The sequence below is a fragment of the Anolis sagrei genome, chromosome Y, assembly GCF_037176765.1.
Source record: "Anolis sagrei isolate rAnoSag1 chromosome Y, rAnoSag1.mat, whole genome shotgun sequence".
Classification (NCBI taxonomy): domain Eukaryota; kingdom Metazoa; phylum Chordata; class Lepidosauria; order Squamata; family Dactyloidae; genus Anolis; species Anolis sagrei.
This window is the reverse complement of record NC_090035.1, coordinates 84,670,351-84,681,187: the sequence shown is the minus strand read 5'-3', so window position 1 is coordinate 84,681,187 and position 10,837 is coordinate 84,670,351. Positions and strand designations below refer to the sequence as shown.

At 50.6% G+C, this 10,837-nt stretch overlaps 1 protein-coding gene across 1 annotated transcript; it reads right to left on the bottom strand.

Moving 5' to 3' along the window:
* Nucleotides 1-476: 476 nt before the first annotated feature.
* On the bottom strand, nt 477-8,356 carry LOC137095209 (protein RoBo-1-like). The gene is made up of 4 exons (XM_067461607.1): nt 7,683-8,356; nt 6,202-6,357; nt 2,411-2,554; nt 477-1,008 (listed from the first exon to the last, which is right to left on the bottom strand). Exons 1-4 carry the CDS (start codon nt 7,693-7,695, stop codon nt 800-802), a joined length of 522 nt encoding a protein of 173 aa, XP_067317708.1. The 5' UTR covers nt 7,696-8,356; the 3' UTR covers nt 477-799.
* Between the last annotated feature and the right edge of the window lie 2,481 nt (nt 8,357-10,837).

The following is a 10,837-nucleotide window of genomic DNA, read 5'->3' as shown; positions in this document are numbered from 1 at the left end:
ATATTTATTTATTTATTTATGTATTTTCATCAGCTTCCATGCCCCGGTCACGGTTGGATTATTTATTTAATTATTTCTGATATTTATTTTATTTATTTATTTATTTTCATTAGCTTCCATGCCCCGGTCACTGTTGGGCTATTTGAATGCAATATTCCTGCTTCTTGGCAGAATGGGGTTGGACTGGATGGCCCAGGAGGTCTCTTCCAACTCTAGGATTCTAGGATTCTATGAAATGCCCAATGCAATGGGGGTCCCACTTCTGGTGACACTGCAGCCACGCCACCCATGGAACCAGTACTCCTTAAAACACCCCCATTTTCATACCAAGGACTAGCCAATGCAGAGAAGTTCCCTGAGACCCATCAAACCTGACCCCAGGAACCAGGAGATGCCCACCCGAATCTCATGGCAGCGAGAAAGGCGAGCAAGAACAGGAGAGCAGTGAAGGCTCAGGTGGTATTTTTCACCTTTATTATTCCGCCAAGAGGTTCAGTGTCTTCGTACAATGAAGCACTGAGCGCTGGCTTAAAATTAGCATGATTGTTTGAAATGTGCCCCCCCTCACCCTAGAAGCAACTGACTTAAGACTCTTTAACCTACTGATTATCAAGGCCGCACGCAAACCCCTTCCCACCCCTTGGGGGAGGATGGCAGCCCTTTCCCTCCTCCCTCCGGGGGACCCTCAGGGCCGGGTCCTCCCCTCCTCAGGACAGGGTCCCCTGGGAGTGGCTCCAGAGTGAAGCGGGGGTCCGGTGGGAGCCCAGAGGAGGAGGGGGAGAGGATGGAGCAGAGGGACTCAGGCCCAGAGAGCCCAGAGGGGCAGCAGCAGCACGGCCAGCAGGGAGAGGGCCCCACCACTCGGGGCCAAGGGGCCCGGCCCTTGGCTGCACAGGTTGTCCTTGACCACCACGTTCCGGCTGGAGGCGAAGAGGGCCACGGCTCCCATGTCGCAAAAGTTCTTGGTGGCGCATCCCATGAAGGCGACCTGCTCATCCTCAAATTCTTCTGCAGGGAAAGGGAGGGAAGGGGAGGCAAGGGTTACCTGCGTGAAATGGGCCCCTTCCCCACAAGGGAGGCCCCGTCGTGATCCCCCCCCATGACACAGCACCTGTGTCTCTTCCCAGGTGAAGGTGGCTTTCCCTTGACCCCTGACCCTCATGCAAGAATAATAACAAGGTGCATTAATGGCCTGAAATAGGGGTGCGACTATTATGCGAGGAGAAGAAAAAACATTTTGGGACATCCCCAACCCACCTTCCCTTGACCCCTCACCCTGATGCAAGAATAATAACAAGACACATTAATGCCTCCATTTTGTAGTTTTAAACTGTCTTCCCTCACAGAAAGAAAGAAGCGAGCGAGGGAGGGAGAATCGGCCACAAATAGGGGTGCGACTATTATGCGAGGAGAAGAAAAAAACATTTTGGGACACCCCCACCCCACTCCATATGTGGGTACAACTATCGTGCAATGCTGGTATTAAGAGGTAAGGATGGCCTTATTTTCCCAGGACACCCCCACCCCACCTTCCCTTGACCCCTGACCCTGATGCAAGAATAATAACAAGACATATTAATGCCTCCATTTTGTAGTTTCAAACTGCCTTTCCTCACAGAAAGAAAGGAGGGAGAGAGGGAGGATTGGACTGAAATAGGGGTGCGACTATTATGCGAGGAGAAGAAAAAACATTTTGGGACACCCCCACCCCACCTTTCCTTGACCCCTGACCCTGATGCAAAAATAATAACAAGATACATTAATGCCTCCATTTTGTAGTTTGCCTTTCCTCACAGAAAGAAAGAAGGGAGGGAGAGAGAATCAGCCGCAAATAGGGGTGCGACTATTATACGAGAAGAAAAAAAAATTTGGGACACCCCCACCCCACTCCATATGTGGGTACAACTATAGTGCGATGCTGGTATTAAGAGGTAAGGACACCCCAACCCCACCGTCCCTTGACCCCTGACCCTGATGCAAGAATAATAACAAGGCACATAAATGCCTCCATTTTGTAGTTTCCTCACAGAAAGAAAGGAGGGAGAGAGGGAGGATTGGACTCAAATAAGGATGCAACTATTATGCGAGGAGAAGAAAAAACATTTTGGGACACCCCCACCCCACCTTCCCTTGACCCCTGACCCTGATGCAAGAATAATAACAAAACACATTAATGCCTCCATTTTGTAGTTTTAAACTGTCTTCCCTCACAGAAAGAAAGAAGGGAGGGAGGGAGAATCAGCCACAAATAGAGGTGCGACTATTATGCGAGGAGACGAAAAAAACATTTTGGAACACCCCCACCCCAAATGTGGGTATAACTATCTTGCAATGCTTGTTTTAATATTAAGAGGTAAGAATGGCCTTATTTTCCCAGGAGCCCCTCTGTCTCCTTCCCGCCATCTCCTACCTTTCATTGCAGAGGTGGAGAAGTGGATGCAGTGCGTCAGGAGCCCGGTGCAGGCGACGCGTGTCTGGTTTGAGCAGAAGTTCGTGCCCCGAGAAAAACAGGAGCTGCAGCGGACCCCGTTGGGCCTCTGGGACGCTCTTTGCACTGCAAAGAGAGAGAAAGCCAAAGAGGAGAAAATGGCTCTTGCTGCTGCTGCTGCTGCTGCATCTTTTGTGGCAGTGGTTGGGGCAGCCTCCAGGGGTGACCTGAAAATGTGCAGTGGGTCTTGAAAGGCTTGGGCTCTTGGGGCCAGCAGCTGGCGGGTCTGTCGTGCAGGGAATCCGCCCTGGGCCTGACCGCAGATGACCAGAGGGCTGATGTGCTCAAAGGCACCTTTAATGTTTGCACTGCAACCCAGAGTGGATGTCCCATGACAGTGTCATGGGACATGACATGAGCACAATTCAAAGTGCTGGCTTTAGCCTATAAAGCCCTAAATCAGTGGTTCTCAACCTTCCTAATGCCGCGACCCCTTAGTACAGGTCCTCATGTTGTGATGACCCCCAACCATAACGTTATTTTCGTTGCTACTTCATAACTGTCATTTTGCTACTGTTATGAATTGTAATGTAAATATCCGAGATGCAGGATGTATTTTAAGTCACTGGACCAAATTTGGCACAAATACCCAATACACCCCAAATTTGAATACTGGTGGGGTTGAGGGTGATTGATTTTGTCATTTGGTAATGCTGGAGTTGCTGGGATTTATAGTTCACCTTAAAATCAAAGAGCCTTCTGAACTCCATGAATGATAGAATTGAATGTGGTCCCAATCTTCAAGAAGGGAAAAAAGGACGACCCAAACAACTACCGTCCGGTCAGCCTCACGTCGATACCGGGCAAAATTCTGGAAAAGATTGTTAAGGAAGCGGTCTGCAAACACTTAGAAACAAATGCAGTCATCGCTAAGAGTCAACATGGATTTATCAGAAACAAGTCATGCCAGACTAATCTGATCTCTTTCTTCGATAGAGCTACAAGCTGGGTAGAGGCGGGGAATGATGCCGTGGATGGAGCGTACTTGGATTTCAGTAAGGCCTTCGACAAGGTCCCCCATGACCTTCTGGCAAGGAAACTAGTCCAATGTGGGCTAGGCAAAACTACGGTGAGGTGGATCTGTAATTGGTTAAGTGGACGAACACAGAGAGTGCTCACTAATGCTTCCTCTTCATCTTGGAAAGAAGTGACGAGCGGAGTGCCGCAGGGTTCCGTCCTGGGCCCGGTCCTGTTCAACATCTTTATTAATGACTTAGATGAAGGGCTAGAAGGCAGGATCATCAAGTTTGCAGAGGACACCAAATTGGGAGGGATAGCCAATAGTCCAGAGGACAGGAGCAGAATTCAAAACGATCTTGACAGATTAGAGAGATGGGCCAAAACTAACAAAATGAAGTTCAACAGTGACAAATGCAAGATACTCCACTTTGGCAGAAAAAATGAAATGCAAAGATACAGAATGGGGGACGCCTGGCTCGAGAGCAGTACGTGTGAAAAAGATCTTGGAGTCCTCGTAGACAACAAGTTAAACATGAGCCAACAATGTGATGTGGCGGCAAAAAAAGCCAATGGGATTTTGGCCTGCATCAATAGGAGCATAGTGTCTAGATCTAAGGAAGTAATACTACCCCTCTATTCTGCTTTGGTTAGACCACATCTGGAATATTGTGTCCAATTCTGGGCACCACAATTCAAGAGAGATATTGACAAGCTGGAATGTGTCCAGAGGAGGGCGACTAAAATGATCAAGGGTCTGGAGAACAAGCCCTATGAGGAGCGGCTTAGGGAACTGGGCATGTTTAGCCTGAAGAAGAGAAGGCTGAGAGGAGATATGATAGCCATGTATAAATATGTGAGAGGAAGCCACAGGGAGGAGGGAGCAAGCTTGTTTTCTGCTTCCTTGGAGACTAGGACGCGGAACAATGGCTTCAAACTACAAGAGAGGAGATTCCATCTGAACATTAGGAAGAACTTCCTGACTGTGAGAGCCGTTCAGCAGTGGAACTCTCTGCCCCGGAGTGTGGTGGAGGCTCCTTCTTTGGAAGCTTTTAAGCAGAGGCTGGATGGCCATCTGTCAGGGGTGATTTGAATGCAATATTCCTGCTTCTTGGCAGGGGGTTGGACTGGATGGCCCTTGAGGTCTCTTCCAACTCTTTGATTCTATGATTCTATGATTCTATGGCACACAGAATTCCCATGACCAAGAGAAAATACTAGGAAGGTCTGGTGGACATTGACCTTGAGTTTTTGGAGTTGTAGTTCACCTACATCCAGAGAACACTGTGGACTCAAGCAATGATAGATCTGGATCAAACTTGGCACAAATACTCAATATGCCCAAATGTGAACACTGGTAGAGTTTGGAGAAAATAGACCTTGCCATTTGGGAGTTGTAGTTGTTGAGATTTATAGTTCACCCACAATGAAATAGCATTCTGAACCCCACCAACGATAGAATTGGACCAAACTTCCCACACAGAACCCCCATAACCAACAGAAAATACTATGTTTTCTGATCGTCTTTGGTGACCCCTCTGACACCCCCTCGCGACCCCCACAGGGGTCCCGACCACCAGGTTGAGAAACACTGCCCTAAATGGTTCCGGCCCTGCTTATCTGTCCGAACGTATCTCTCCTTATGAACAATCTGTCAGGGTTAATTTAGTTATGTATGTGTTTTAAATGTGCTTCTATGTATTTCCAAGATGGAGTCCACTGTGTATTAGAAAAGCTGTGCAGAATGTTCATACCATGAGGCTGTGATTGTGTAACCTTGAGAGAAGTAAGATAAGCTTTGCTCTTGCTGGGAACAGAAGGGAGTAGCCAGTCTCAGCAAGAGAGAAGATAAGCAGATGTCAAGAGACTTTCGTTTTGACTAGTTCCCGAATTGTAGCTCGCTGTAGTAAGACGTGTCTATTGAATGTGCTTAGTAAAACTTAGTTTCTTTTGTAACTCGAAGCTTGCAGAGTCCTTATTTTGCAACACAGTGTCTGCTGATCTAGCAATCCTTCTGCTGTGCACCGCCAAACTCTGACACAATCCAGGAAATTAAGATCTTCTGGAGAGGCCCTGCTCTCTGTCCCGCCTTCTTCACAGGTTCGGTTGGCGGGGACGAGAGATAGGGCCTTTTCAGTGGTGGCCCCTCAGCTATGGAATGCCCTCCCCAGAGTCATTAGATTGGCCTCTACCCTCTTAATATTTCGTAAAAAAGTCAAAACCTAGCTTTGTGAGTAGGCTTTCTCAAATGCAATGTAGTAAATAATTACTTGACCTCAGAACGGCTGGAAAATTGCAATCGGATAAAGATTCTGGAAATTAGATACAGAGGTTTTATGTTTTATTGTTTTTATTGTTTATGGAATTTTAAGGATGTTTATATGCTTTTAGCTGTTTATATTATTGTGGTATCGAATTGTGCCGGTTTTGTAAACCGCCCTGAGTCATCCTAGGGCTGAGAAGGGCGGTATAGAAATAGAGTAAATAATCAATTAATTAATTAATAAGGCACCAAGCACTTCATTAGAAGGACAACAGCAGAGGGGCATGTGGAGAGCAACAACCCCAAGCTTTGATGTTGCATTGGAGAACATTTTGCGGCCGGCCCACCCAGAAAACCTGCATCCTCTCAGCTAAGTCCCAAAGGCGGCAGATCCCAGGCCACATCCAGCCTCGAGCATCATGAGGCTCTGCCCCGTCTGGTCTCCCGGTGAACCCCAGGCACCCCTTCCCCATGAGACAATTCCAAGTCCTACCGATGACCTCCTGGGAGTTGCAGCGGTCAAAGCGGCAGCAGCTGGAGTTCCAGCGCATGTGGAAATCGCCGGCCTGCAGCCCATAGAACTGGTTGCAGAGGCGGTCATCCGAATTGCACTTCTTCTCATAGGTTGGGTTTTCAGAGTCCTGGTCCCCTGGAAGGAAGGAAGGAAGGAAGGAAGGAAGGAAGGAAGGAAGGAAGGAAGGAAGGAGGGAAGGAAGGAAGGTAAGCCATTAGCTCTCCCACTCAAGGATCTCTTTCCGGTGTGGAGCCTGGCTGCAAGGGGGGCTGAGGTTTGCCCAAGCCTGCTCAATAGGCTCCCGCCCAAGAAGGCCGTGCTGGGTGGGTCCCCTTGCAAGGCCTTCCCTCCAGCTCCAAAGACAGAAGAACCGCTGCTATCATTTGTGGGGAAGAACATCTCCTTGGGATGGCAGCACAGTGCTCTGCTCAGCGGGACCAGGGGTGGCTCGTCCATTACGCGAAGTAAGCAGTCGCAGAACACTTTTTTGCCAGGGGCGCAGAGGCGCCTCTATTAATTTCCCACTCGACCACCACTTGAGGAGGAGCGCCCCCTCAGCTCACAACAGGCCTAGCAGTCCGGGGGGAGCCTCGGCTTTCTTGCCTCACTGCCGGGCGATCCTCTTCCCAAAAGGGCCGGACCCTTGAGCCTCGTCTGCCCCTCTCGTTCCTGCTCCACCCGGCCACCGGGTGCGCAAGCAGAGCTGGCGCTCAATTGTTCTCCGTGTTCCATCCCTTCCCCATGACCAGCTCCCTTTCCCGATCCCCTGGCGCTCCACCCACCTCCTCTCCTCTCCCCAATCCACGGGTGGGCCAAGGGGCGGAGCCACCGCGCCTGGCACGCTTCGGGTCCGGAGGTGTGTCTGAAGACCCCAGCGTGCGCAACAAAAGTCGCCTCTTCTCCTAACTTTCTCTTCAGCCATTGGGAGCAAGAGAGAGAGAGAGAGAGCCCCTCCGGCTGGAGGTATCTCCCACCTCCGCTCCCTCCTTTGTGTTTGCGCCTACCTTCAGGAAAGGTGGGCATCTCCACCTCTCTCTCTCTCTCTCTCTCTCTCTCGATCCCAATGGCTGAGGAGAAAGTCAGGAGAAGAGGTGACTTTTGGTGCACACGCCGGGGTCTTCAGGGACGCCTCCGGACCCAAAGCGGGCCAGGCAAGGGAGCAAGTGCGGCAAGTGTAGTTATTGGGATGTATAGTTCACCTACAACCAAAGAGCATTCTGAACTCCACCAATGATGGAACTGAACCAATATGGCACACAGAACTCCCACGACAAACAGAAAATATATATCAGTGATTGGTTGGGGGGCGCCAAAATACTGTTTGCTTACCATGGAGAATTACCTAGGGCCGCCTCTGAGCGGGACTCCGGCATTCCTTCACAGATTCCAAGTGCAGAGCAAAGGGCCAGGTGGGCCTGTCCCTCTGCTGCCCTTCTAGGAAGGAAAGCGCTCGTTCTCACCTGAGTGCTCCATGCGGGCGATGGTGATGCAGCTGTTGACCGAGGAAGGGCAGGTTTGCTGGGCGGTGCTGCAGTTGTAGCCGGTGGGGCTGGTGCAGTTGTAGCACAAGATGGCCTCACCTGCGGAGGAAAGGAGGGAGAGAGGAAGGAGGAGGCACACACCTGAGCAGGGCGCACCTGAGCAGCCCCCATGTTCCCTCCCTCCCTCTTTCCAGAGAGTCTGGTGCACAGGAGGGAAGGCAGGGAAAGGGTCTCGGATACATTTCACAGTGCAAATGCGTGGCCTCCCACCCTAGATCCTCAAAATGAGGGATAATGCTTCGGCTGAGCCACCAGCGGGGCCTTGTCACCTTTAAGAAGATATAGGTGTCCCCGACAGCGGCAGAGACCCCCGCCTTCAAGTTGGTGTGAACTGCAGCGAAGGGTTCCGCAGTTCCTGGAAGCCAAGTTTGGGACCAACTGATGAAATGTGCCCCAACAGGCAGCTCAAAGCCAGAACTGCATCCAGTCTCCCTTTACTTTCCCCTCTCCTTACTTTGTAACAAAACCTCCTTCTGGGTACTTGAAACTTTTTAACCTCTCTGCTTGATACATTGTATCTTCCCCTGCCTCAAACTAACTCAAACTTGAAATAAACTTCTTTCCGGGCTCTGGGCAGCCATGAGCCCGCCTGGGATGCCTTCTGGGCATCCCAGGGAGGCCGAATCTGCGTCTGTTAAAACCGCGGATACGGAGTCTTTCCTATTGGACCCCCGTATCCGCTAAAATCTCAAAATGGCGGATCGGCCCCGTTTCAATTTCATATTTTTCTGTGCTTAATTCCTAATCAAACTGCTATCTCGCTTTTCTCGATTTGGATCCCTACGCCTGGGAAATAATTATTTTGTTTTAAGTAATATAATTTGACAGAAAACAGCTGATTGTCAAAACTCCGCCGGCTCTGCACAAGCAGCCCATTTCTCCTTGCTGCCGCTCGTTCCTGCTTAGCCCCGCAACCGGGGACTTGCTGTGGATGCCCCCAGGAGACCTTGGAGAGGGCGCCGGGCAGGAGACCCGGTCCTTGGGAGGGAGACCTAGTTCCCCAAGGACCGAGTGATGGATCTTGTTATTCGTCGACTCAGCGCCCATCTGCTGACTTCTACTGGGAGAAATGACTCTCTGCTGCTTGACTTGGACTGCCAACCACCTCCGTTTCCACGAACCTTCCCCAAGAGCATGAGATTTCTAGGGATCTCCTCACCCGGGGAGACCCTCCTAAAAGGTAGCTCAATATCATAGGCTACTTGCCCTCCTTCCTAAATGGTTCCTGTGGAAGAATGCAGAGGCAGGAATGGGCCGGGGCCTCTTAATCAGGCGGTACCACATGGCTCTAATTGATCCTCAGTGTGCTTGGTGGGGGCTCTGTCTTCGAAGGCTTCTAAGCAGAAGCTGGAGGGCCATTTATTGTGAGTGTTTTGTTTGTGCTTTTTCCGCGGGGCAGAAGGGGCTTGAGCTTCCAAATCTAGGATTCTTATGATAGATATAGATTATAGTGTATCATATCAACAGCCATCTGTTGGGAGGGGCTAGAGTTGTGTCATAGCGTACAGCCTATCTACTGCATCTATGGATGGATAGCCATCTGTTGGGTCGAATCAGATGGTGTCTTCCCACCTGGCCAAAGGGTGTTGGACCAGATGGGCCTCTTTGGGGTCTCTTCTCTTCCAAATCTATGGTAATCATAGACTATAGTGTGCCTATCATAGCAATGGCTGGATGATCATCTGTTGGGAGGGTTAGCTTGTGCTTTTCCTGAGGGGCAGGAGGGGGTTGGACTGGATGGCCCTTGGGAGGCCCCAGAGGAGCCAGTGGCACTCTCCGCTCTCCTTCTGGCTTCCTTTGGCTGAAGGAAGGAGGGAAGGCTGTTCTCTCAGTGGAAAAGTCCAGAGCCAGAGGCCTTCTGCTGGCCTGCACAGATAGCCATCTTATCAGCGCAGCCTTGTCCATCCATCACCATCAGAGCCTGGCCGTCCTCAGGGAGAGCTTCCAGGCGGAGAGACGGATTTGCCATCCGCACCTGTGTGTGTCCTATCTGTAGGTGAGGCGGAGGCGAGGGCCAAAGCAGACCTGGAAGGGAGCTGCACCCCCTTTGCTTGGACACTTGCCTCCCTGGGAGCTCCCCTTGAGCCCAGCTGACCTCACTGTGATTTTTCCCCTGTAGTCCTCACACACTGCGGCTGCCATTGGCCAGAGAGTGGCCAAACAACAGACTTCCTTTGGAGGGTCATAGACTCTCCTCCTCTGGAGGCTTTTAAGCAGAGTCTCGAAGGCCACCTGTCAGGAGGGTTCAGATGGTGTCTTCTTCCATGGCAGGGCTTGCGCTAGAGAGGCCTTGGGAGTCCCCGATAGTTATATATCAGAGAATATGGTGTGCCTGTCAATTGGGTCACCATCTGTTGTGAAGGGTGGGATGGGGTCTTCCTTCCTTCTTTCCTTCCTTCCTGGCAGAAGAATCCTAGAATCCTAGAGTGGGAAGAGACCTCGTGGGCCATCATCCAGTCCAACCCCATTCTGCCAAGAAGCAGGAATATTGCATTCAAATCTCCCCTGACAGATGGCCATCCAGCCTCTGTTTAAAAGCTTCCAAAGAAGGAGCCTCCACCACACTCCGGGGAAGGCAGAGAGTTCCACTGCTGAACAGCACTCACAGTCAGGAAGTTCTTCCTCATGTTCAGGTGGAATCTCCTCTCTTGTAGGGCTGGACTGGACAGCCCTTGTGAGGGTCTCTTCCAAAATCAGGATTCACCCTCAAATATATAAATATTTGGAGATATATATATATATATATATATCTCCAAATAAGTGCATCTATATTAAATGGGTGTCCTGCTTCCTCCAGAATCGGGGACAGCGTGTGGTGAGGGGAGGGATGGTTTCCGAGAGGTCTCCGCTAACTTGTGGGGTCCCACAGGGAGCTATTTTCTCTCCTCTATTATTTAACATCTCTATGCGACCGCTTGCCCGACTGGTGTGGAGCTTTGGGCTGGAGTGCCACCAGTACGCTGACGACACTCAGCTCATTCTGAGGATGGAGGGCCGGCCAGACTCCGTACCCGGAAATTTCCATCTGTGCCTTGAGGCCGTGACTGGATGGTTGTGTGCCAGCAGGTTGAGGG